Source organism: Bubalus kerabau, chromosome X (assembly GCF_029407905.1).
Source record: "Bubalus kerabau isolate K-KA32 ecotype Philippines breed swamp buffalo chromosome X, PCC_UOA_SB_1v2, whole genome shotgun sequence".
NCBI lineage: Eukaryota > Metazoa > Chordata > Mammalia > Artiodactyla > Bovidae > Bubalus > Bubalus kerabau.
The window spans coordinates 72,098,460-72,125,909 of NC_073647.1; the positions used below are offsets into that span (position 1 = coordinate 72,098,460).

Sequence of the window (27,450 nt, forward strand, 5' to 3'; positions counted from 1 at the left end):
GCACATGAATGTAGGGATGAGTCCTACCTGAGGCTTTGTTGTCAATAGCAATCGCAGATGGCTCCTATCATGTTACAGTTGTGGCAGACAGCTCAGAATGCTGTTCATGCTCATCACTACTTTGAAATTATAGTAGCTGCTAGCTCTTATTATTAAACACATTAGTAAAGATACATAAGTACTGTATTACAAATCTGTTTAAATATGTTGATAATCGTCTCTCAATTTCATTGGCTTCTTTGGTAACTTTCTGCCTTTTATTTTATGCGTGTAAACCACTGTTCTGAGAAGGGATTCGTCAGTGTCCTCATGTACCCAGCCAGGCACAGGAGAGCTAGCAAGCCCTGCCTTCAGGCTGTTTGGAAACCCCTATATGTTTCACTAGAGGGCGCTCTTGTTTCAGACTTGGAACAGTGGACTCAGGCTTGAAGCGAAGTGACAAGGTTATTTTGAAGTCCAAGGGAATCCTACGTCTTTTGGGGACATCTCAGACTTCCCAAGGGCCTCCCAGGTGGTGCTAGTGCTAAAGAACCCACCTGTCAATGCAGCAGATATAAGAGATGTGGTTTCGATCCATAGGTTGGAAAGATTCCCTGGAGGAGGAAGGCCTGGCAACCCACTCCAGTATTCTTGCCTGGCGAATCCCACAGACAGAGGAGCCTGGTGGATTACAGTCCATGGGGCTCAAATAGTTGGATGTGACTGAGCACACACACGCAGGAAACTGGGATATGAGAACTCCCATGTTGTTTGATCCGAGCTTTACACTTCTCTTTTGCAAGGTGAGGGTTGTAATACAGCCTTGTGCTAGCTTCTAGGACAGTTAAAGCAAGAGCGCTTTGGCCTGTGATGTCCCCAGGTTTTCATACCACCCTCAGTTCCAGGTGGTGCCCTTTGTTTCTTCCTTACCCCAGGTTAGCTCACTACCCTGCTTGTCTGTCTAGCTTTAGGATGCTGGGAAATTTCTCTTTCACTGGCTTCTCAGTTCCACTTGGCTGATGGGGTGAGAGGCAGGGAAAGGGCTAAGGGATTCGGGTGGATTCTGAAGTCTCCTGAGGGGGTTTTTGGGTGAGGGAAGAGCGGGGAATTTGAGATATTGGCCCTGGGTTGAGCCCTGTGGAGGAGGGTGGGTAGGTGAGTTTCTGAAGACTGTGAGACTTTCCCTGCTGAAAAGGAAGTATTTGGGGCTCAGGAGTGCTTTGTGGTAGCAGTGGATTAAGTCACGTATTTCCTGCCTTAATTTTATCAGCTTCCAGGAGACACTGCTCCTCACATCTGGCCAGACCATGGCCCCCCACACTGGTAGTTTTCCCTAGACCTCTTGGTACGTCTTCCAGCTCCAGAATTCCTCCTAAGGCAGAGTGGTTGGAAGACTTAGCATCAGATTTACCTGATGTGCTGCTTCTTCTTGTCCAGGCACTCAGTCGTGTCCTATTCTTTGCGACCCCATGGACTGCAGCCTGCCAGTCTCCCCTGTCCTAGGGATTTCCCAGGCAAAAATACTGGAGTATTCTGTGTTGCCATGCCTTCTTCCAGGGGATCTTCCCGATCCAGGGATCGAACCCATGTCTCCTGCAGCTCCAGACTTGCAGGTGGATTCTTTACTGCTGAGACAGTGGGGAAGCCCATGTCTCTTGCATTGTGGTCCTGGGACTAGCAGCCTAATTAGAGAATGTATTAGAAATGCGAATGCAGATTCTGGATTCTAGGCCCCATCTCAGACCTACAGAATCAGAAAGTCCTGGGTGGGACCCAGCAAAGATGCCTTTTAACAAGCCCTCCAGGGGATTCTGATACAGATGGAAGGTATAGCCTCATTGCGTCAAATGATCCAAGAGCTGGCTTCCCCTTGCTGAAAGCTCACCAGAGACCCAGCCAGTACTAACTGTAGAACGTATGTGAGGCATAGTGGGGCTTGTGTTTAAATAGTACTTTTCCCCTAAAGTACCTCTGTGCTCCTTTAGCTTTTCTATCCCTACATGCTCCTGTAAGGTATGGAGAGCCTGGAATTAGATTTCCCCCAGCAGGGCTCTGAGGCTTAAAGGGGTTTTGATCCACACAGCGGTCTCATAGCAACTGGGGAAGAGCAGAAGTTGAGACCTGGTTCTCTGGACTCCAGTGCTTGTCTGCTAGGTCAGGTCCCCCGTGAAGTCTTTGCCAGCTCAGGGTCCTCACTCTGCTTCTGGCAGAGGGCTGGTTTTCTGATCCTCATGGGTGAAGGTGGGTCTTTATGTGCCTTCACCGTAGGCTAAGTGGCCCACTGGGCACTTGAGGGTGAGGCCTAGCCAGAGTGGCCTCTCCAACCCCTCAGGATAAAAACGTCAACCAAGTTGACCTTCCACATGGACCCCCAACTAGGGACAGTCTCCACCTCCCCCTATATTAAGCAGTCTAGAGGGTACAGTTCATTTGATCTGGTGCCCAGATGGTGGGAGTCCTGACTTGGGCCTGTACTCAATGGCCAAGGATGGGAAATCACACATCCATGATCATCTGTCTTCTGGGTAACTATGGCAGAAGCTAAAAGTGAAGGTTCTGGGACTTCCCTGGGGGTCCAGTGGTTAAGACTCCATGCTTCCAATGCAGAGACCATGGCTTCCATCCCTGATTGGGGAACTAAGATCCCACATGCGGTGTGGCCAAAAAAAAAAGCAAAGAAATGAAGATTTCTCATTTAGAGGGCAGCAAAGGTGGCATGGCATTGTTGTCGGGAACTAGACTTGTCGTTTTATCCCCTATCGCCAAATCTACTTCTCCGATGTTCCCCATCCCACTGAGCGGTACCACCACCCACACCGGAAATCTAATCATTGGCCTTTTACCACCCTCATCCCATCCAATCCAATCAATTGGATCTGATCATTTCCCAAATTCATTCCTACTCCTCCTAGTTTGGGCTTCCCAGGTGGCACTAGTGGTAAAGGGCCCACCTGCCAATACAGGAGAGGCAAGTCAATCCCGGGTCAGGAAGGTCCTCTGGAGAAGGAAATGGCAACCCACTCCAGTATTCTTGCCTAGGAAATCCATGGACAGAGGAGCCTGGCGGGCTACAGTCCATAGCATTGCAAAGAGTTGGACACAACTGAAGCAACTTAGTACATAACACACCTCCTGTTTTATTTAGTTCCGATCTGATCATCCTTGACTTGGTCTATTACAACAGCTTCAATACTGGTCTCCCTGCCTCTTATCTCACCCTATTTCAATCAGCAGCCAGATGAGGAGCCCTGTCCGTTACCATGTAAAGTATAGTCTGAGGACCAGCAGCACCTGGGAGCCAGTTAGAAATGCAAAGTCTCCAGCCCCTACCCCAGACTGCCTCAGAGCCCACCTTTTAACTGGATCTCAAGGTGATTTGTAAAATTCAGTATATCTAATGTTGCAAAGTGGAAGCTGCTCAGTCATGTCCAACTCTTTGAGACCCCTCCTGCCAGGCTCTTCTGTCCATGGGATTTTCCAGGCAAGAATACTGGAGTGGGTTGCCATTCCCTTCTCCAGTGCTGCAAAAAGACTTCTTAAAGAACTGACCCTCATTTCCTGTTTATGCCTCTGTCTCCACTTGATAGTCCATTGAGACTCAACAATATAAAGTTCTTGAACATACTGGGCCACTTGCCTCATTCAGCAAATAGGAGTTGAACCCCCTACTTGGTGTTAGGCACTTGTGGGGATAAAGCAGCGAGTAAAAGGAATACATATTCTTGCTTTCACAGAGCTTACATTCTTTTGTGGGAGGAGACAGTAAAGAAATAATAAATAGCAATAAGTAAAATATATAGCAAGTGAGATGATGTTATAAGTGTATAGAGGCAGAGTTCAAGCAAGTAAGGGGCATAGTGCTGCTGAGTGGGTGGGGAGAGTGAAGGACGGCCATGCTGAGAATATGACATTTGAGCAAAGGCTTGCAAGTTTCTGGATATCTGGAAGAGTATACAAAGCAGAGAAAGTAATAATGAGTGTAAAGACCCAGAGACAGGAGTCTTGCTAGAGTATTCTATCAATAGCAAGTTGGTCAGCGTGTCTAGAGCCATGTGAAGGAAGGGGAAAGTAATAGGAGAGGAGGTCAGAGAGTTGATATAGGTGAGGGACAAATCATGTCTAGGGTCTCATAGACCATTAAGAAGTTGCCATTTTCTTCTTAGGGAAATGGGAGGCCATTGGAGGATTTTGAGCAGAGGACTGACATGATCTGAGTTCGTATTTCAAGGGATCACCTAGTTGCTATGCTGAAATTTGACTATCCTGTAAGGGCACAGAGTAGAAGTGGGGAGATCTGTAAGTAATGTTTGTAATAAAAGAGGAAGGAGATGCCAGTGGCTTGAGCGCTAACAGTAGAGGTGGAGAAAACTCAATGGATTCCAGATACATACAGAAGGTAGAGCCAGCAGGATTTGCTGATGGATCAGATGTGGGATGTGAGAGAGAGGACTCACAGATAACTCTAAGGTTTTTGACTTGAGTAGCTTAAGTGGATTGCCATTTATGAAGATGAGGAAGGCTAGGAGAAGGGGTTTTGTGCTTGTTTATTGCTTTTTTGGAGAGGTGGGCGTGCTCTTCAGTGACCTAGTGTTGTATAGTATGCCCCAAACTTAGTAGCTTAAAACAATGACTTATTATTTTTCACCGTTGTGTAAGTTAACTGAGTAATTCTTTGTCATGGGCTTAAATGTGTGTCCAACCCTGAAATTCATATGTTGAAGTCCTAACCCCCCAGTGTGATGGTATTTTGGAGGTGGGAGTCTTTGGAACATAATTAGGGTTGGATGAGGTCATAGGGGTGGGGCTTTCACAGTTGTGATTAGTGCTGTGATGAGAAGAAGCCATAGAGTTCCCTAGCTCCTTCTGCCATGTGAGAACACAGCCAAAAGTTGTCTGTCTGTGGACAGAGAAGTGGGTTCTCACCAAACAAGTCTACTGGGGCCTTGATCCTAGACCTGCCAGCCTCCAGAACTGTGAGAAATAAATTTCTAATGTTTCAGCCACCCAGTTTATGGTATTTTGCTATAGCTGCCTGAGCTAAAACATTTTTTTTTTCTACTTACTGGTCCTGCCTGGATTCAACTGGTACAGTTGGAATGGCTGGGCGTCTCTATTGACGAGGCATTTCATGACATGGGGGTCTCAGGCAGCATTCCAAGAGGGCAAGCCCCAGTGCATGAGAACTTATCAAGCCCCTGATCCCATCTTTTTGAAGTCCCATTGATCAAAGCAAGTTGCCTGGCTTAGCCAGATGGGCCATATGGCCAAATCAGTGTGGGAAAGGAATTCATAAGGGTGTGGATACTGGAAACCAGTGCTGTAACGATCTACCATAGAAGCCAAAATCAAAAGCTGGGCTTAAGAGAAAGACGCCCACTTAGATATCCGAGTGCAGATAGTGAGCAGACTGTGAGCTGTGTGAGCCTGGAGTTCAAGGCAGCGGTCCAGACCGAGATGAAAACGTTGGAGTCATCAGCAGGTATTAAAGCCATGCGATTGGTTGACATAACCTAGGGAATGAAAGTCTGTAGAGAAGAGAAAAGCTCTGGAGTTCTGCAGCCTGGTTCTCTCCATCATTTAGAGGTCAAGGAGCTGAGGAGGAAGCAGTGACAGAGATCGAGAGGAAGCGGGCTGTAAGGCAGGAGTGGGGGAGCTACGACAGCAGCATCGCAGAAGCCAAGTGAAGAGTGTTGCAAGACACAGAGGGTGCCTAAGATGAGGCCTGAGACTTGGCCATTGGATTTAGCAATGGAAATGTTATTTGTGACCTGGACAGGAGCTGTTTTGGTGCAGTGGAGGTGGGGTGGGTGGGAATGGGGAGGTAGATGCGGAAGTCTGATTACCTCAGGTTGAGAGAGACCTGGAAGAGAGGAATTGTAGACATGGCAGTATAGACAAGTGCTGTCCGGTAAAAGTTTGGTAGCAACATAAGTGATATCAAATTTCCTTGTAGTCACACTAAAGAAAGGTAAAAGAAATGGGTGAAATTAATTTTAATAATGTAACTGATATTTAACCCACTATATCTAAAATATTATCCTTCCCGAATAATCTGTAAAATCGTTACTGGGATATTTTACACCCTTTGAAATCTGGTAGTGTTTTTTACACTAATAGCACATCTCAGTTCAGACTAGCCAAATCTCAAATGTTGACTAGCCATGCATGGCAGTGGCTACCGTATCAGACAGGGCAGGTGTGGAGAATTCTCTCAAGGAGTTTTGCTGTAAAGATGAGCAGAGGAATGGAATGTGCAGGGGCAAAGTGAGGTCACGTGTGTGGGGGTTTGTTTTAGAATGGGAGCCGTTAGTTACAGAGTGTTTAGTTTATATGCTAATGGGAGTAATCCAGTAGAGAGGAGGAACTCGATATAAGAGAAAGAGGAAAGAGTTTTTGGGGAAATATTGAGGAGGCAAGAGCGGATGGCATTGGGATACAAAAGGGAAGGCCTGCCTTGGGCAGGATCCTGGGCAGTTCCTCCATGGGAACAGGGTGAAGGCAGAGCACATTGGGTACTGACGTGGATTCGTGCTTAGATGTGATCATGAGTGCTTATGGGGATTTTTGTCTGATTTCTTTTTTCTCAGTGAAGTAGGAATCAGGGTCCTCATCTGAGAGTGAGGATGGGATACAAGTATTGAAGCGAGGAGACAATATTAAATTGTGACCCAAGAGAGTGAATGGGCTAGGGGAGTGTAGTATGATTGCCTGGCAACATGAAAGATGCACTTCAGGTGTGTGTGATCACGAAACTCAAGTGAGAACAGCCAGCACTGTTTTTTCTCCAGCCAGATTGAACTGTGTAGGTGCAAGCTAGGAAGAAGAGCAGGTTGGGACTGACTTAAGCCGGGCTGGGGTTTTTTCAAGATGAGTACAGGCATAATGAGAGTTGCCGTGCCATCAAAGATGTAGGGCAGGGATCATTCGAGTGATGGGCCATGGAAATGCAGGAGAGAAGGAACTGTGAGGGAGCAAAAAAGATGGCAGGACCCATGGACCACAGACTCCAGCAGGGTCAAAGGGGGTCAGCTGGAAAGATATAAGTGGTGGTTGGAGAGGGAATACTTGACTTAATGAGGGGCTACAGATATTCATAATTATCAGATCTCAGGCATGACCTTGAGAATGACTGGCTGAGGTGAGGTGGGGACAAAATCATTGAGGAGGGGAGCTGAGAGGCGAGGGTTCCTATTAGATACATACTGAAATGATCAAGAGCTATGGCAGTAGTGTTTTTAGAGAGAGGGGTGCTAAGCTAGGTACTAATATCCTTGAGGAATATTGAGAGCCTTGACCTGTACGTCTGTAGGCAGCTGTAAAAGGGAAGGGTAGTTGGTGGTTGGTACAGTATGGTGGTTGTGGGATTTTCGGGAGAAAGGAAGGTCAATGGTCTGGAGACAACAATGCAAAGAAAGACGTTTCCTACTCCTGCAGTGCAGGAGATGTAAGAAACTACAGTTGCATACCTGGATTGGGAAGATCCCCTGGAGGAGGGCATGGCAATGCACTCCAGTATTCTGGCCTGGAGAATCCCATGGACAGAGGAGCCTGGCGGGCTACAGTCCACAGGGTCGCAAAGAGTTGGACACAACTGTAGCAACTTGGCACACACTCTTTCTTGTATGAGCCCAAGGAAAAAAAACAATGACTGCTTTACAGTACTAGAGATGAAGCAGGGTCCTTGTGTCAAGTGGTAGATCATGAAAGAGCAAAAGGATGTGAAAGGGTCATTCAGAGAATTGATTGAGACACTGGGAGTGTGGCTAATGATTTCTCTGTAACTTTGCATATCCTGTTCCCTTTTCCTGGCGTTCTCTTCCTTACCGTATGTACGTGGAAGCCTTTTCTTCAATCTTTTACCACTCAGCTCATGCCTCACTACTTTCCCAAAATTGCTCCAGCAAAGATCACCAGGGATCAGCATGTTGCCAAACCCAGTGGAAATAGTTGTATTTATTGCACTCTGTAGAGAAGTGTGTTCCCAGCAGTTTTCTATGATGATGGGAATGTTCTATCTCTTCCCTGTCCAGTGTGGTAGCCACTAACCATGTGTGGTTATCAAGCACTTGAAATGTGACTGGTGCTACTGAGGAATCAGAGTTCTAATTTTACTTCATCGTAATCCATTTAAATGGAAATTGCCACATGTGGCTTGTTACAGTCTTTAATCTTGTCTTCAGTCCTGTCTTCTCATGGATCTTCTTTCTCCTGACAGAAGACGATCTTCTGTGATCTTCTGTGTATTGGTGTTCTTCAGGCTCTGTCCTGGTCCTTTAATCTCATTCTGTGTACTCTTCCTTGTTGATCTTACCCATACCCCAAGCTCTGTCTGCAGGCCATCGCCCTCTCCTGAGCTCTAGACCTGGGGTACCCTGTAGGCATTCAGTGTCAGCATGCCCCCAGCCTGAGCTCTCCTCTCCCCTAAATCGATTCCTCTGTTACTGAACTCATTGACCTAGGGGGTCACCCTAGAAACCTCCTCCATGTCCAACAAATCGCCAAGTCATCCATCTCTGCAGCGGCAACCAACCTGGTCTTCAGTCGTATCCTTCTCCTGCCCATCATCCACACTGCTGCCAGAGCAGTCAAGCTAGCTGAAACTGAAATCTGATCTTGCATTTGCCTGTTTCAAACCTCTCAGTGGCTTCTTCTTGTGCAAAGGATAAAGGCCAAGTTCCCAGGCACAGCAGACAAGGCTCTTCATGACCTGAGCCCTCTTGCCTGTCTCTCCAGTTTCATTTCTTGGCACATGTCCCCCTCCCACTTGATGTTCCAGCAACACAGACCTGCTTGGGATTCCATGCAAACAGCATGCTGTTCCATGTCTCCACGCCTTTTCCCAGGTTGTACTCGCTGCCTGGAATGTTCTTTCCTTCATTTAAGCTCCTGTCCTCATCTCCTCCTTGTTCTTCAAAACTCACCCCAACTGTTATCTTCTCCAGCTCCTTTTCCTCAGGGTGCCCATTACTTAGTGGTGCTGACCTTAGTGGGCTTGCCAGGTGGCACTAGTGGTAAAAAGAACTCACCTGTTGATGCAAGAGCCGCAGGTTCGATCCCTAGGTTGGGAAGATCCCTTGGAGGAGGAAATGCAACCCACTCCAGTATTCTTGCCTGCAAAATTCCATGGACAGAGGAGCCTGGGGGCTGCAAAGTGTCGGACATGACCGAGCATGCACACACAAGGCACAACTTATCATGCTGTCTCATTGCTCACAGGCCTACCGGTGCCTCCGTATCCCCACTGCCTAGCATGGAGTCTGCCCAACATGTACCCAGTCCATGTTGAATGAGTGGATAACATGTGAAAGTGAATGAGTTAAATGCAGTGGGAAGAAGATTGGTGAATAGGATGCCACCTTGCCCTGTCTCATCCCCTTGGTGTAAGGCCTTCCCATCTGGGATTAGAGGATTAGAGAACAGACCCTTGGGAGAGGCCTCTGGGGGTCTGTCGTGGCTGCTGGTGCACATTGACATCTCTCCCAGCACTCATAAAGCTTCCTTCTGGCAGAAATCGATTTCAGAAAAAGCTATTATCTCGGTTTCCCCCTACCTTTAGAGCTGAAATGCTTCTATCCTCCTGGGATAGAAGATGCTAGCAGCAAATGTCACATTTATTTTTTCTTAAAAGTTTAAAAAAAAGTTTTATGTGTTTAATTTTTCTGAAAGTGCTTAAGTTTCTATTTTCCCTTAAAAGAAAACTGGTTTTTCACTGAGATTTTCCCAGGGGCCACATCCAGGTATATAAAAAAGGAATGATGTGTGTTTGCATACAATTTGCATATATCTGTGTAGACTGGGTCATCTGTTCTCACGGTGCGCTCTCTTTTTCTTCTTTTTTAAAGAAATTGAATATTTGATCACCTTTGCAGTGAAAAAATCCATCAGCAGTGAAAAGGCAGAGGAAACCACAGTCAAAGTCCCCCTTTATAGAAAAAGCTCACCTCTTGACAAGATTCCTTGTCTTCGAGTCTTCTGTGAGATTTTGGATGGCCGTGGTTGCCATGATAAAAATAGCAGCTGCCATCTGTGTGCCAGGCTAGCTGCTGTGTTTACTTTTTTATATTTCTTACTCCACTCAGCAGCCCCGAGAGATAGACGTTACTACAGGAAACAGGCTTGGAGGGGTGGCACAATTTGCCCAAGGTCACCACTCTAGGCCATGACAGAGGCAGGACTCACACCCAAGGCTGTCTGACTGTAAGGCCTATGTTTTAAACCACTAAGCCACATTTCTCATCATTGACATACTGTTTGGTTCCGTCACTTACACTTGGCATCGCGAGCTGGGGACTTTTCTGCACAGGTATATAGTTTGTCTGGTTGTCATTTGAGTGGCAGTGACTATTGCATAGTATTGAGGCACCAGAATTTACTTATCTCCCCCATTGGTTTGTTTCCAGTGTCCCAGTTTAGTACATAGTGCAAGTGTACATGTTGTTGTGTAAATAAAGGCTGTTTGCTGAGTGTTTGAGGTATTCGACAGCAGTCCACAAAGTAACATTGTTGAGCCAAAAGGCTTAGACTTTATAGGTGCTCCAGAAAGTCTGTACCACCCTTTTCTGCAGCAGCGATGGTTTTTTGAGTGCTTACCGTATATCTGGTGCTGGAGGTGAAGTGGTGATTCAGAAACTGCCCGCCCCTCAGAGACCTGATAGTCTGACTTGAGATGGATTTTGTTGTTGTTCAGTCATTCAGTCGCGTCCAACTCTTTGTGACCCCATGGACTGCAGCACACCAGGCTTCCTGTCCTTCATCATTTCGGAGCTTGCTCAAACTTCTGTCCACTGAATCAGTGATGCCATCCAATCATCATCCTCAGTCATCCCCTTCTCCTGCCTTCAATCTTTCCCAGCATCAGGGTCTTTTCCAGTGAGTCGGCTCTTCCCATCAGATGGCCAAAGTATTAGAGTTTCAGCTTCAGCATCAGTCCTTCCAATAAATATTCAAGATTGATTTCCTTTAGGACTGACTGGTTTGATCTCCTTGCAGTCCAAGGGACTCTCAAGAGTCTTCTCCAGCACCACAGTTCAAAAGCATCTATTCTTCGGTTATCAGCCTTTAGAGATGGATGGTGCAACACAGAATGAATGGTATTCAAGTCGGGGTTTGAACTAGAGGCAGTAAGAGCACTGAGACACGTGACCCCCTGGCAGTATCTGAGTGCTCCTCCCCCCCACCCCTTACTATAGGGTGGGACAGGGGACAGGGCCTTTAGGGGAGGACAGGGGAGGGTTGCTGAAGCGTGGTGAGGATACTTCTCTGTCTGGTCCTTCCTGTCCCCCCTTCCCCCCCAGCCACCACTCACGGGGTTGTCACTACTGCCCAGATGCCACCAAGGGGAGCCAAGCAGAGGCTGGAGGGAAGGGATACCTGGGAAAACCTGCTCAGCAGGGTTCTAAGCACCTGTGGATCCTCCAGGTTCCCTCTTCCCTTTCACGTCCTCAACAGCCAGGATGAAAACACAGGGCTGAGTTCCCACTCATTCAGTAGACAGGAAAACGCACCCAGCATTCCAAGTGCTGTGCTAGATGCTAGGAACTCAGAAAGGAATCCCACTCGGTCCTCAACTCTCAGGCCCTCATCTAGATGGGTAGACAAAGAGCTGGGACAGTGTGGTGTGGTGGAGGGCTGGAGAGGCGGCAGTGAGGGCATTGAGTCCCTTGGCATGTCTGAGAGCCCAGTACTCTGCTGTTGACATTGGCTGTGGTGCTGCCTGTCTCTTGGCCTCAGTTTGTCCATCTATAAAGTGGACAGATGACTCTGACACTCGCAAAGGGCTTTCTGCCTCAGGTGTGCAGTGATCCTGCACCTTGTTCACGGAGCAAGCCTGAGCTTCTTCCCCAGAAGACCCAGCAGGCTTCTGTCGCCCTGTCTCCGCTCCTCCCCCTCCCCACGGTGGTGTTCTGCCTCTGGCCTTCTTCCTTGCTCTGTCTATATAGGCTCCTGAGACTTTGGTTACCGTCCTGTGCTCATGACACTGTGGCTGGATACTCCGTCCTGTCCTTTTCACTGAGATTGCAGTTCATATCATGATGAAAGTAATCAGCGTTTGTTAAATCCCAGATATGGCACTCCAATCATGGCTTAAATGATCTGTGAAGTAGGCCACAGCACCCTATTTTGTAGATGAGTGAAATTGAGTTGGAGATACTGCGGCTGGCCCACGACCCTGAGGTCGCTAAGCAACCAGAGCCAGGATTTGAGAACCCATGTCTGCCCAGCTCTAGTGCCCATGGCGCCACCCCCATCACGCTGTATTTCCCAGAGTGCATACAGCCCAAGAGACACTTTCACTGGGGTATTTCATGGACGCCTCAACTCGAACATGTCTAAAATTGGCCTCATTTCTCCACCTTGTCTACAAAATCTGCCTTTTCCTCTCTTCCCCATCACAGCAAGTGGCACCATCCGCCCAGTGATGCCCAGCTAGAAGCCAGGGCCACTGTTGTTATCTTCAAAGCCATCCATCCTCCTCCGTCTTTGGGCTCCGGAAGCACTCTCTTTCTTGGTTGTCGCGCCTATTCTAGCCCATCCCTTATAAAGAGGCCAGGGTGGTCTTTTTCAAGCACACGTATGATCAACCTCACTTTCCTGCTTCAGACACTCTCTTCTGCTTTCTGTGGCTCTGCAGCAGAGCTTGAAGCTGGCCACCCCTGGGCTGAAAGCCGTCCAAGAAGACATGTTTTGTTTGGTCCGTTGAACGTTCTTAAAACATTTTGAATTATTTGCCAACATTTAAAAATCAGGAAATTCCGTATGAAAGTGCCCCACTTCTGGCTTTTCATGCAAAAGTGAAAACACTGTCAGCTCTGGGCCCAGGTCTCCGTAGGGCAGGGACTGGGTGGTGCTGAGTGGGGACTGCCCTCTTCAGAAAGGGCCTGGCCTTTCCAGTTGGCTGGTCTCCAGTATCCCTGATGGCTCATTGTCCTCAGTCACTCCCGTGCTCCCAGTTAATTGCCTGCCTGAGGCTTCAGGCATTTAGTGTCATGACCCTGCAGCACAAAATGAAGCCCAAAGCCCTTAGCACGGCTCCGAAGGTCCTATGTGGCCCAGCTGGAAGCAGCCTAACCCTCCGAACCTCTGAGGCCTATTCCTGCTCACTGCCCCATCACACTGGCCTCTGTAGTCTCAGTGCTTCCCCATAGTTCTGTGAATTGGCTCACTCCCAGAAATGTCTTGGAGAAGGCAATGGCAACCCACTCCAGTGTTCTTGCCTGGAGAATCCCAGGGACGGGGGAGCCTGGTGGGCTGCCGTCTATGGGGTTGCACAGAGTCGGACACGACTGAAGCGACTTAGCAGCAGCAGCAGAAATGTCTGCTTTCCTAGACCCCTCTTTTAGTTCCATTTGTCCTGTAGGACTCAGCTCTGTGCCCCCTCTGCCAAGCTGAGTTCCATCCCCCCATTATACGTGGCACAGACCTGGGTCATCGCACCAGCTTCTCACAGTTGCCTAGCTTGTCTGCCGCCTCCACCAGATCGTGAGTCTGAGGCAGCAGGGAGCCCACCTCCTTTATGTTCCTATCCCCAATGCTTGGCACAGGGCTTGGAATATAATAGGTGTCTAATAATTGGTGAATAAGTGGATGGATCTGTGAAAGACTGACTTGGGAAAATACTCCTCCTCCTATTGCTGCCTACTTGCTTGAGATGAGCATTCCATGTTTCTTTCATTGCTGAGCACCCCCATTATAGGATGCCTGCACCCAGACCATTCTATGAGCCATTCCCTACTCTGCAAGGTCTAGCATATACCCAAGCCTACTGGGATGGGAGTTCTAAGTGATGGTAGAGGACAAATACATAATTTTTGCTGTTCCAGTGGGAGAGCAGGAAATGGCATGATAATTGGATATGGCATGATAACTGGATATGGCACATTCTTAAGAAGAGGTGGCAGGAATACACAGAAGAACTGTACAAAAAAGATCTTCACGACCAAGATAATCACAATGGTGTGATCACTGACCTAGAGCCAGACATCCTGGAATGTGAAGTCAAGTGGGCCTTAGAAAGTATCACTATGAACAAAGCTAGTGGAGGTGATGGAATTCCAGTTGAGCTATTTCAAATCCTGAAAGATGATGCGGCTTTATATTGTCACCCTGCTTATTGAACTTATATGCAGAGTACATCATGAGAAATGCTGGGCTGGAAGAAGCACAAGCTGGATGGAATCAAGATTGCTGGGAGAAATATCAATAACCTCAGATATGCAGATGACACCACCCTTATGGCAGAAAGTGAAGAGGAACTATAAAGCCTCTTGATGAAAGTGAAAGTGGAGAGTGAAAAAGTTGGCTTAAAGCTCAACATTCAGAAAACGAAGATCATGGCATCTGGTCCCATCACTTCATGGGAAATAGATGGTGAAACAGTGTCAGACTTTATTTTGGGGGGCTCCAAAATCACTGCAGATGGTGACGGCAGCCATGAAATTAAAAGACGCTTACTCCTTGGAAGGAAAGTTATGACCAAACTAGATAGCATATTCAAAAGCAGAGACATTACTTTGCCAACAAAGGTCCGTCTAGTCAAGGCTATGGTTTTTCCTGTGGTCATGTATGGATGTGAAAGTTGGACTGTGAAGAAGGCTGAGCACCAAAGAATTGATGCTTTTGAACTGTGGTGTTGGGAGAAGACTCTTGAGAGTCCCTTGGACTGCAAGGAGATCCAACCAGTCCATTCTGAAGGAGATCGGCCCTGGGATTTCTTTGGAAGGAATGATGTTAAATCTGAAACTCCAGTACTTTGGCCACCTCATGTGAAGAGTTGACTCATTGGAAAAGACTCTGATGCTGGGAGGGTTGGGGGCAGGAGGAGAAGGGGATGACAGAGGATGAGATGGCTGGATGGCATCACTGACTTGATGGACGTGAGTCTGAGTGAACTCTGGGAGATGGTGATGGACAGGGAGGCCTGGCGTGCTGCGATTCATGGGGTCGCAAAGATTCGGACACGACTGAGCAACTGAGCTGAACTGAACTGAACTGAATGATAACAACAATGCAATAATAACAGTACCTGACATACTGAACACTTTCATTGCACCAGATTCCATACTGAGAGCTCTCAACATATTCTTTCCTTTACTCCTCACAAGTACTCTCGGAAGTAGCCCCATTTTACAGACAAGTAAAGTGAGGAACACAGAGTTTAAAGAACATATCCTGGGTCAAGCAGGCAGTAAGTGGTAGCATCCAGGTTTGAAACCAAATCTGTATGACATCAAAGTTAGCATGCTCAGCCATCATGCCACACTTCCTCAATGATGCTTCTCTTTAGAAACATGAGGGACTGATTAGAATAAAGGTGAAAATGAAGGCTGTGCAATTATGTATACTGTAAAATTCCAATCAGTAATCAGAAGAAGAAAGAAAAGAAATTCTCAAGGCAAAAAGAACAAAGGAGACACACCAGATTCTAGCAGTGGTCACATTCAGCTAGTAGAGTGTTGGGGGTGTATTCTTTTCCTCCATCTCATTTCTACCTTTTTAACATTTTTGAAATTTCCTTTAGTGAGCATGTGCAGTTGTCCCTCAGTATCCGAGGGGGACTGGTTCCAGGACCCCTGCAGATACGAAAATGCAAGGATGCTCAAGCACCTCACATAAAATGGTGTAACACACTTGGCTGTCTGCATCTGCAGTTGTGGAACCCGCAAGATCAACCAACCATGGACCAGTCCAGTTGGTGGAACCTGGGGATGTGGAATCTGTAGATACAAAGGGCCAACTTTGTTTCTATTATAACAGAAGCTAAAAAAAAATCCTCTCTAGAATGGCCCCAGCATTACGTGGCTGAACAGAGGTTGGGAAGAGGTGATAAGAGTCACCCAGCTAATCAGTGGGGCTGTCTATTGAGCAGCTGTCGCAGGCAGCGGAAGTGGGTAAAACAGCAGATGGCGCCTATGGCCTCAGCGCCCGCACCTCGGGGGGTGAGGGAGAAGGCTCACCACCCCTGCTGTCTCACCACGTCCCTTTCTCTCCAGGTGCTTACACCCCGGAGCCCCTCAGCAGTTTCCGGTGGGCCCTTCTCTCAACTGGCCTCATGTTCTTCTACCACTTCAGCATCTTGCAGATCCTGGGCCTGGTAAGCTTGGTTCTATCCCATTCTATCCCTTCTGTTTGGAGCTCTTCATAAATCTTGATAATCCTGGTTGGCGCTGGTATATCGTTTTGTTTTGAAAATACGAGATGCCAAAGGCCACACTGTCAGATTGTTGTGTCTGGGTTGCTGATTTACAATCCACAGCTTTGGCCTCTCCAAAGAGCTTTCTGAATCCTTCAGTAATGACTGTGTCTTTCATCCCTGGAGAGGCAAGGAGGCCCTTCACTCATGGCCACTTGGGTCGGAAATAGTGAGCTGCACTGGACAGTGGTTTGCTGTGGCCTGTGTGGGAGGCGGGACCCTGACCCTGGCCCTGGGGGAGGCTTCTGACCTTGGGTCCATTCTAGGCCTACCACCAGGCCCAAAGCTGCGGGGCCAGTGGAAGTGTGGTGTCGGCTGACCCCCGTAGCCTTCTGGGATGTTCAGACCTACCTGGAGTGTGGCTGATAGCTGGACTCAGTAGTTGAGTTATCCAGAGCCCAGGATTGCTCGGTGCCTGGGGGGTGTATCTATCGGTGGCAAAGTGAGTAGCAGTAGGCTGGGGCTTGGGTAGGGAGACCCAAGTTCATGTTGTGGTTCTGCCACTGCTCTGGGTGAGTCACGTTATCCTTCAGGGCAGCGTGTTCTCCACCCATCTGTGACATGGGCACAAACCCTCCACCTCTCTTGAGAGGTGGTGAAGACTTGTTTTTAAGGAGAATGGGCTTGAAGGACTTTGGAAGGCAGCTGTCGTGGCCGTCCTCGGGGCAGGAGTGGCATATCCGGTTTTGTGTGTGAGCAGCATGAAATGTACCGTTGGCCGCGTGGAGCCTTGCGGGGCCTGGCTGGACTAGGGCCCGCAACCGATGTCACCAGTGCCTTGGTCGAAGCAGTCATCTTCTCTTCCCCACCCTGGTGTGTCGCTCTGTTCCGGTTGGCCTGGGGGTAGTTTGAGCTCCTTGCCAATAGCACGGTTGCTTCCTGTGCTCTCAGAAGGAAGCAGTATGACCATCACGCCCTTACCTTCACACCTGTCTCCACTGTGACTCCTTGATTCCACAGGAGTCAGTGTCTCCATGTCACCATACATACCATGCTCAGTCTCACCTCCAGACCTCACTCAGGCTATGCCTCCTACATGGAAGGCTCTGTTCACTCCATTCCTCATCATTACTTCCATCCATTCTTCATGAGTCCATTCAGAATGGTATGACTTCCCTCATCAGATCTTATCTGAGGACTCTGCCGCCCCCGTTCTGTACACACCTCAGATCTTATGGTGGGCAAAAGCCAGTGAGCACCGTATGGTTTGAGGTCAGCTGTGGTAGACCGATCATCCCAATTTGATTGGTTCCTAGTTATGCAGAGGCAGGGACCATGTAGCTGATGGCTCTCTAATCCCACAACACCTGTCCGGGTCTAGGCACATAGTAAATACTTAGGAACGTCAACGGACTCTGGGCCCAACCCAAAGGCAAGACCAGCTTTTCCACTGGATGGCCTCCTCCATCACCTCCAAAGGGCTCTAGCCATGACCCAAACTTAGGGAAGAAAGATCCCACTATGAACAGGTGGGGATTTGTCAATCCCTCCTTGTCTAGTCCCCCTTAGGTAGACACGGCTGAACTGGCAGAAGCCAGAGAAAGCCTCAGGATGGTGAACGCTCACTCTACCTCCCTTGTCCCTGCAGGTCACCGAAGTGAATTTGAACAACATGCTGTGTCCGGCCATCTCAGACCCATTCTACGGCCCCTGGTACCGCATCTGGGCCTCGGGACACCAGACTCTCATGACCATGACCCACGGGAAGCTGGTCATCCTGTTCTCATACATGGCTGGGCCCTTGTGTAAATATCTGCTGGATTTGCTCCGGCTTCCAGCCAAGAAAATAGACTGAAGGTGCTTGTGTTTTTTTTTGTTTGTTTGTTTGTTTGTTTTGTTTTGTTTGGGGTTTTGTTTTGTTTTTTTCTCCCCTTGAGGAAACAAGTCCTGACTTGACTTGGAGGACACCCAGTTCTTGGTGAAATCATGGGAGAGGGCAGTAGCTCGTTCAGTGTATTTCTTTTTCCCTCTTCTCTGCCCCTTTCTTCCAACATGTTTCCTTCCCCACCTCTTCCCCCAGGATGGCTCCTGGGGCCTGGGGTGTAGTGCTGAGGGCTCTCTCTCCCTGTTCCTTGTGGCCTTATGCGGTGAGACAGTAGTCAGTGGCTTTCACTCTGCTTGTTGGTGCTTTAACAACAGCTGGTTGAGGAGAAAGGGAACAACAAGCAGTAGTTCTTTTGGTATCAAAGTGATGAGATGCGGTTGTGTTTGATTTCTCCACTGCCAGGGATCTCCAGGCTTACGCTGGAGTCCCCTTTTGTCTCCAGCACAGCCCCCGCCATAAGGGGACTGAGGCCTTGTTTCTATACCAGCGGCAAGCCAAGAGCCAAGGGATTTCCCAGCTCATGGCCAAAATAGAACTGGCCAGATTCTTCCCACTGGTGTCCCATGACTCAAAGCAAGCAGCCAACCAGTCACTCCCTCCAGATACTGCCAGAGGTGGGGTTTAGGGGTGCTACCATCTGAGGGGCTAGATTCCACTGAGGCCCATGAGTGCCGTTACAACAGCAAATCCAAAGGGAACCAGGTCAAAATATCCACAGCTAATACTAGTTTGGGACCTTGGGGAGATTCTACTTGAGAGCTGAGAACTGACCCATATCCGTGTCAGAAGTGAGCATAGAAATTAATCAACAGAAGTGGCAACTTGAGAAAACTGTGATTTGAATCATAGGCTTACTTTTAATGTTGATAGCAGATGACATTTTAATTTTGAGTGCCTCTTCAATGCTCTCTCTCTCTCTTTAAAGGCAGCTTCAGGGAAAGATGAGCTCGAGTTGGGCTTTTTTGGCTTTTGGGGTTTTGTTTCTTTATTTGTTTGGGGATGTTTGACTTCAGAGAATCCTTGCATTAGGACCTGTCTCTGGAGGACACCTGTCTGTCCATTTCGTGGTTTTACAGGCTATATGAGCATCCTAGGTTTGGGAGGATACAGGTCCTGCAGCACGGTTTCCCTAGGACTAGATGTCATCGCTGCAGCCAGCATCAGAGCTGAATTGTGTGAGGCTCCCCACCCCTACAGCACATGTCTAGATTGAAAGGCGGGTACCAAAAAATCAGGTCCCCTTGGTTGGAGGTTCAAGTGCTCAGAAAGGAAGACCTTTGGCTGCAGGATAGCCTCAGTCATACGTGGACCTCAAGAAGGGAGGTGGTAGCATTTGCTGACTCTTTGTCGGCACTTACTAAGAAGAGATTACTTAATAACAGAAAAGCTAGTTCTGTGACCTTCTCTGATTGCCTCCTCCCCAACCCTGTCTCCCAGTCTAGGCAACCCACTTGCCCTGGGCTCCTTCAGTATTCCAGGTGTTACTGTTTCAGACCTAGATTGAGTTTCAGTGACTCTGCTGCTGCTAAGTCGCTTCAGTCGTGTCCGACTCTGCAACCCTATAGACGGAAGCCCACCAGGCCCCGCCGTCCCTGGGATTCTCCAGGCAAGAACCCTGGAGTGGGTTGCCATTTCCTTCTCCAATGCATGAAAGTGAAAAGTGAAAGTGAAGTCGCTCAGTCGTGTCCGACCCTTGGCGACCCCATGGACTGCAGCCTACCAGGCTCCTCCATCCATGGGATTTTCCAGGCAAGAGTACTGGAGTGGGGTGCCATTGCCTTCTCCGTTCAGTGACTCAGTAGTCATTATTTTAGCAAGTGGACTTACTGGAGGCAGCAGAATGGAAGAGAGTCTCTTCCAGCAGGGCGAGGCCCAGGGAAGTGTCCATGGAAGGGCCCATCTCTTTGCAGAGGGACGCTGGCATTGATGCCATCAATTCCCAGGGTGTGGGGTTGCAGGAGGGCGGTATGCTCTGGGTTGCCACGAGAAGAGGTACCTCTTGAGTGGCTGGTTTCACCCCGCCTACTGGCTGTGCATGGGCGTGGCCAAGAAGGCCAGGCCTCAGTGCTCCCTTGGCCTATTTACAAAATAAAAGGTTAGAGCGAGGTCATAGGAGGAGCCCCTGGAGGTCTGTCCTGTGCCTTGCTGGAATCTCTGCCTCAGCTGGGGGCCAGCAGCCTGGGTGGCACAGACACTGCGCCACCAAGGGCACAGTGGCAGAGCGCTCTCTTCCTCCTTGTCTCGGGCCTGGTGCAGGGTGCCAGTCAGCTCATGCTTTCCTCACATTGGCCTGCCTCCGAAAGCTCGTCTTTGCCCTGGCTGTGGCTCATTGCCCCTGGCTGGCTGGCACTTCGCTGCCGCTTGGCAGGAAAGAAGAAAGCGTAAGCCATGTGCCTGGCTTGGCCAGGCCGGCAGCAGGTGCACCTGTCCAGGGAAGGGGGGTGCACTGCTTCTGGGGGCCAGGTGGGCTCAGAAACACGGAGGGGAGGGGACAGAGAGCAAGCCCTGTCCACTGGGTCCACAGGGAGCCACGGCCTGTGAGGTGCTGGGGAGCAGCAGGCATCTGAACTGGGCTGTACCTGACTCTTCCCTTGGGCCAGGCCCACGTGGAGAGGTGACCTGGCCTGACCCTCAGTGGCCTGCCTTGCAGGGTGGCCCCCACCACCATGGGGCCAGGCTTTCCTGCGCCTCCTTGGGGCCCTCCTGTCAGTGCCAAGGAGCTTCCCCAGCCAGCCTGGCCAAGTTTCCATATGCCATTTGCCAGTGTGTGGGAGCTCCATGTGTGTCTGGGAGGGTGTTTGTAGAAGTGGACACTTTCTTTTACAACAGCCCTAGCAAGGGAAAAGGAGTATTCCCTCCAGCCCCTAGGTAGCCTCGGCTGAGGATCTGGGCCAATGAGAACAGTCTGTTCAGCTGGCCAACTTACGGCATCAGCTCCACATAACAGAGAGCTGGTCCCACCTGCTTGTAGCCCCCACCCCACCCTCCATCCCTTCTATTTGGTTCTGCACACCAAAGACGATTTGGTCTATCATCTTTCTGGAGGCCCAGTGATGTGTTCCTCTGTCAGCTTGTGAGGAAGTTATAGACTCAGTTTCCCCCACTCAGCCTTCTCTCTCCCTCGGGACTGACTTCTCAGCATTCATGGAAGCTGTGGGCAGGGTGGCCATGATGTGGGGGTGGGGAGTTCGGGGCCCTTTCCCATCTGGTACCTCAAGCCCAGCTCTCAGATCATCCCTTCGACTGCAGCCTCCCTCAGGGTTTTGCAGTTTGTGGTCGTTGATACTTCAGTGCACTGTTTTGTGGGGCAGACACAGCTGCACACAGAGAGCAGGTTGTCAGCACAGCACTGGTGTTGGGGGGGCTAGTGGAAGACCGTTCATCGCCCCCCACACACACATACCTTGCCCAAAAAAGAATTCCTTGGATTTGTAGATGTTGGTCATCTGAAGGGGAGATGGGGAGGTGGGCAAGGGGAGAAGAAGGGCCGGTATGGCCACTGTAAGACAGGATGCCAGTGCTGGGTTTGGTAAATGGGGAGCAGGCCTCAGGGAGGGCATCAGGAGCAAAGCCCCGGACTATGAGGAGGGGCGTCCTCACTGCACACGCTGCCCTGCCCTCTGAGGGTGGGGAGGGTCTGTAAGTGGGAATGAGCCTTCCTCTTCTGTCCAGTGAGTCCCTTGTGCTCAGGAAAACCTAGTCGCTTATTGTTGCTCTTGTGACATTTTCTACACTGGTTAGCTACTCGTGGCACAAAACACACAAAAGAAAAAAGTCATTTCAAGCCAAACTATTGTTTTGGAAACCTGCTTTCTTTTGATGTCAGCTTTGTATTACATTTGGAAGAATTCTTCATTTCTGTTGGTGTTATTGTGGTAGAGAGAATAAGATAGTTCAACTTGTAATTCTTTCTGCCAGGAAATTGGCGCTGCCTCTGTTGCCGCCCCCACCCCCACCACGGCCCTTCCTCATTCTCAAGGGGAGATTGCTGTGTCCTGGGCAGACCCCCTCCCTGGCGCTTGCCCCCACAGGGACTCCCTTGGAGAACCAGTTTTTGTGAGTTCCCTAACCAGCTGCAAGATGAGTAGATGAGTACTTTCGCCAGGCCGCTTCTTGGGTGCTCTGTGCCCCCGCCAGTTTGCTCACCTCTTGGGACATTTTGTAATGTTTTCTCTGTTTTGTAAAACCCTTTTGATTGTACCAAAATGGTTTCTGCAGTCACCTTTGGAAATAAATGATCATTAATTAATTTGTGTACTTCGCACTCTGAATGTTAGATTGAGGTGTTTCTGTTGTTGAAGATCCCTGAATGAAAAGGAACCCTCACCGTGGCACTTACTGTTGAATGTTTCCTTCATTTACTGTTATTAAAAGATTTGTGAGAACCTACGAGTCTTGGCCTTGCTTCCCTGAAGCCTCTCAGAAGGAAGGGCTCCTGCTTTGAAAAGTAGACAAAAGGGGCCATTGGCCATCCAGGCTGTGGAGGCCCACCATGGGGCAGTGGGCTTGCTCAGCACAGCTCTGCCCCCAGAGTCGCATGGCTCAAGTCGTGTGGCCTTGAAGCCCCCCCACTGCCTGCTGGGACCCAACAGGCCTTATGCTCTTCACAGGGCTTGTTGGCTGGGGATATCTGCTGGCCTCGAGGAACCCTGGCCTCAAGGGACCCCACGTGCTCTAGAGGACTGAACTACAGGAGGCAGCTCTAAAACCAGATGCGATCAGGCTCCCTCATCCCAAGTTTCTCGGGGGCCAGCTCTGTTCAGCATAGGGCCAAGGCTGACACAAGTCAGACCGTGCCATGTGGAGGTAATCTGCTCCTGGGGAACAGTTGGACCTGGCTTTCTAGGGCTCCCGACTGAACCCCGTGGTGACTGTGATTAGTTATGCCCACCTTCACACCAGAGAGACACTGTACTCGGACTTTTGCTGGTGCTGCTGCTTCTACAGGGGACACAGCTAGCCACAGGGGCCTCCAGTGCAAGTGGGCTTCCTTCATTGGCCAGGAGTCAGAAGCCTTGGCCTTCAGAGTGGATGGGCCCTGCCATCCTGGACCACAAAACCACAAGCTTGGGCAAGTCACTCATTTGCTTGCGACCCCAGGTTCTCTGTCAGTAAAACTATAGCTGCGCCCGTGTGACACGCAGGGCACTAAGTCCCTCCACATGCCTTCCAGGATGTGATCCCCTCAAAAGCATGGTGAGTGGACTGCTCGTGCTGTCCCTATGGTATAGGCAGACACTCAGAAAACTGGGACTCAGAGCTAACCAATGGAGGAGCTGGCCTAGGAGTTGGTTTTGTGAGGCTCCAGAGCTTAGGTGCTCGGCACCCTGACCCCTGGGCTCTGCTGCCCATCTAGGGTGCTGGGATGACTGGGCAGACCCTCAGCAGGGGGCTCCAGGTCTGAGAGGAACGGGAGGAGAACCAGGCAGTGCTGCAGAAGGTGGAGCACAAATGCTGAGGCAGTGGAGTCAGGCCCATCTTTTCTTCTGCTGCCAGCAGACCTACCTGACCCTGGCGAGCCGCAGAGCAGAGCTGCAAGGCCTACAAGTAAACAAGATGGTGCTGCACAGGGCCAGGCCAGGGCTGGCCCAGGGGCAGAGGCTGCCAGAGGGAGGTGAGAGAAGGTGGTCCTGTGGCCCTTCTGTGTGTCTTCCATTTCAGAAAGATGACATAGTCCACAGCAACCTCTCTCCAGGGCTCATGCATCTGCCGAAGGTCTCTGTTCCAGTCTGTACACTCTACTGCAGGCAACAGTTTCCAGTGGAGCTCTGACTGCATCACTTCCCTGGGGCCTTGTAAACACCTAGGCTTCATCTCCTCACCTCCATGTTCCATGAAGACCCATCCATAGCAGACCCTTGTTCCAGCCGTATTGAATTCCCCTTGGTCACGCCCTGTGGTTTCCCACTTCTTTGCCTTGTTCTTTGCGCTGTTTTCTCAGCTACCGCCATCTCCCTGCTTGTCCAAAGGTCTCACTCAGCTCCAGTGTAGGCTCCTGCATGCAGTCTTCCGTGAGCTCCAGTATGCATGAGCTACCCTTCCACTCAGCTCCCGCAGCCCCTGGTGCTCACTCCAGGACACCGCTTTGCCTCCCCATTTTGGAATTCATTAGGGTGCTCTGTCCCTCTGTAGACGTTGAGCTCCTTGAGGGCAAGGACCTGGTCCTTGGAACGTGTTCTGTGAACCACACTCTTATCCCTGAGTTTTGCAAAATGGTGAGAGGCACCATGGTTACCTGAGTGAGAAACCTTGGCCACACAAGCTATGGCCCATCTCTTGAGTTCTCCTGCATGGGGCTGTGTGCCTTTGGCCTGGGTACCTCAAGCTCCAGCTGGAGGGCCCCATCTTGCTCCTCTTTAGGGGTTGCAGGTAGCCGGGATTCAGGCTGAGGAGGCAGTGTTGTGAGGCTAGAGAACAGAGACAGCATCTCTTTCGCCTGACCCTTCTCTAGAACTCTGGTTGGGAGGTGGGCCAAGCAGCAACTGCTTTTCCACATCCCCGCAGCCGTTCATCCCCTCCAGGGTCCCCCTTCCACTCCCTGGGGCACACAGGCAGAGTTGGTGTTTACGTGGCAAAAGCCCCACCAGCCCATGGAATGTGTCACCTCTGAGGCATAGGGAGCAGCTTGAATGGTTACAATCTGATCCCCCAATGAGGTTTCCCCTTGTCCCGGTTTGCCAAGGCCAGTGGAGGGACTGAGACCCACAGATGTCAGGCTGACAAATGACCCATCCCCAGCTGCACCTCTGCTGCAGCCGCCAGTTCTCCCTGCTCTCTGCCACCTTCCCTCCCCCTTCCCTCGACATCCAGGGGCCTGCAAGAGGTGCTGCCCGATTTACTGTCCCTTCAGCTGCTCCTTCCCTAGTTACCAGAAGTCCCCAGTCTCCTTACGTTTTTTAGGAAGACCCAGGACTCTCCAGTATTCCGCCCCCTAGAGGCCTTCCTGTGTGGTCCAGGACACCCTCAGATTTCCAGAGTGTTGGAGCTGACAGGATGCTGCTGATACAGGGGCTTGTAAATTTTCCTTCATATTAGAATCACCTAGGGAGCTTTACAAAGAATCTCAATACCCAGGCCTCACCCCAGCTTATAATTCAAAGCAAACTTTTTGTTTGGTTTTGTTCTGACTTGAAGCTTCCGGGTTGTGAGTCAGCTCTTTGACCTGCCCATCTATACCAGTGCCATTTTTTTAATGAAAATTTTAAGACATGCCAAAAGGTTATGAAGAAGAATGTCTAAATCCAGCTTTGAAAAAGAATATTACCAAGAGAGTTGAAGCCCCTTAATCCCAGAGGTTCAGAGATTGTTCCTTAGAGTTTCAGGAACTCTGGGGAGCTGTCTGAGGGGCCATCTCAGGATGAGGGCTGGGTTGGGGCAGAGCGGGTTGGGTTCCGGCCTTTCCCCTTGTTTCACCCAAAACAACTCCACGTTTATTCTGCTTTGTACACTGAGGTTCTGTAAGTAGTTTCATTGGAAAAAGGGTTTAAAAGTCACTTCATTACACCCTCACTAGTCTGTCTTCTACCCTGCCTGAGGTAGTGGTCATTCTGTAGTCGTTGGAAGAGTCTTGTGGTGGAGCTCAGTAGATGGGGACTGCGGTCCCGGCTCTCCATTTGTTCTTAGGTCCCAGGTCCCCTTGGCAAAGTCAGACCTCTCGGAACTCCAGGTGAGACATCAGGTGAGATAAATGAGCGTGAGAGGGCTTTATAAACGGTAGTGTCCTGTCCAGTGTCAGGGGGGTCCTGTTTCCATGCAGTGTGGTTACTAGGCTTGATCTCAGAGGGCAGGAGTTGCTTGGGCTTTTGACTATACTCACCCACTGTGCTTTCTTGTGCCCTGTGTGGTTGGGGTCTGTGGGGTGTGTAAGAGACTGATAACCTCAGTTTTAAGGCACTTTTTTTCTGTATTTCATTGACACTAAGACACTTTCTAAAAATATAATTTTAATATCTCCAGATTTGGGATGCACCTTACAGTCAGTGGCATGACAATTTAATTGGCAACTTTTTCAATAGTACATAAAATAGCAGCCATCTTTCAACCTGAAGTATCTTAGAGTCACTAAAATGCCATCATTGTTAACTTTTCATTCTTCTTCCTCTTCTCCATGAGAGTCACCCTCCTGGTAGAGAAAAGCCATTTGGAAAAACTTCTAAACTTTAGCATATAGTCTCCTCCTGACACTCCATCCTCTCTTTCTTCCCTGCCAGCATCCACCCAGGCCAGGCAAACTTTCAGCTTCCTGATCTGAGGGAGCCCCCTTTGTTGAGCTCTCTCTTGGGGCAGATGTTTCATGGGGCAAGAGAAAGGAGATGGAGTGCACCTACATAGGGAACCCCACTGTACCAACTGACAGGGAGGGAGCCAGGCCAGCCACCCCCAACAGCTCTGGTTTCTTTATTTCCCAACCAGAGCCTGGCCAGACGGCTCAGCCTGCTTCCCTGGGGATCTCTGGGGCTGCTTATTGCCAGAGATGAGCAGGGGGTCGGGGTGTGTGTGCAGGGGAAAGGAGTGCAGCCTGTCCTGAACTCCCTGGGTTGACGTAAGCAGTTGTCTGGCCCATATAGAGGTAGACAATGACTTCCTCACCTCCTCCAGCAAGGTGGAAGAAGGGTTAGGTGATGGGCCTTTCAAGGAAAAGCAGCACTTTGGCAGCACCTAGGGTAGCCTAAGCCATGGACATTCACTGCAGTTGGAAATTGCCTCCAACCTTCTCTCAGTCCTGGCAGCCACTCTAATTAAACTTGGCCCTTGTAGTCTTGAGGCCAGGCTCTTCCAGAAAGGGAAGGAGTGTCTGCAGTGAGATCCAGGGATAATTGGGCACAGGAAGCAGTTTTTGGACATTTCCCCCACCCCGCTGAGAGAGCTTAGCAAGACATGATCAGCCCGGATTACAGCTGCCCTCATGTAACTGGGTTAAAGTGGTGGCCTACTTAGGCCCCTCCTGCAGTGGCCTCCTTCAAAGCTGATGAGGCCGATTAGGGGGTTATTTCTGAGCCCTAGTTGTGTACCTAGAAGCCTGGGGGTAGTCCTCCTTTGACAAGAAAGACAATAACCAAGGCTGGACAGCCCAAGGCAGAATCTGCCCTGCCCGTAGGAGAGCAGTGCTGTCAGACCTCATGTGTTCTTGGAAAAGAAGGAGTCCAATGACGTCAAGTCTAAGTCCTTGGATTTTGAACTTCAAAACCCAAGCCAACCAATTTTCAGGGAAAGAATTTGTCCTATGTTTTTGCCATCTTTAGACCTAGAGAGAGATGGTGGATAGTCAAAATGAAGTCTGCAGTCATAGTTGCTAGCCTGGACTTAGTAGGTTCTGTGCATTTGAGGGAGATTGCTGTTTAGCCCGAGCCTCAGTTTGCTCATCTGTAAAATGGCAATAATAGTAATAACTATTTCCTAGAGTAAGTGTGAAGATTGAATAGATAAGACACTTGACACAGTGCCTGGCACATTGTAA

The 27,450-nt window shown here is 49.6% G+C and overlaps 1 protein-coding gene across 30 annotated transcripts in view; it reads left to right on the forward strand.

Moving 5' to 3' along the window:
* TMEM164 (transmembrane protein 164) overlaps positions 1-22,378 on the forward strand; it is a 178,398-nt gene extending 156,020 nt beyond the window's left edge. For 20 of the 30 annotated variants that reach the window (XM_055564837.1, XM_055564864.1, XM_055564869.1 and 17 more), the window contains 2 exons: positions 15,969-16,069; positions 17,757-19,522. In XM_055564837.1, coding sequence (XP_055420812.1) covers positions 15,969-16,069; positions 17,757-17,963 — 308 coding nt within the window. In that variant the 3' untranslated portion in view covers positions 17,964-19,522. Of the gene's footprint in view, positions 1-15,968; positions 16,070-17,756 lie in introns of those variants that run through there. The other 10 variants (XM_055564844.1, XM_055564845.1, XM_055564846.1 and 7 more) reach the window with 7 other exon arrangements.
* Positions 22,379-27,450: the final 5,072 nt, after the last annotated feature.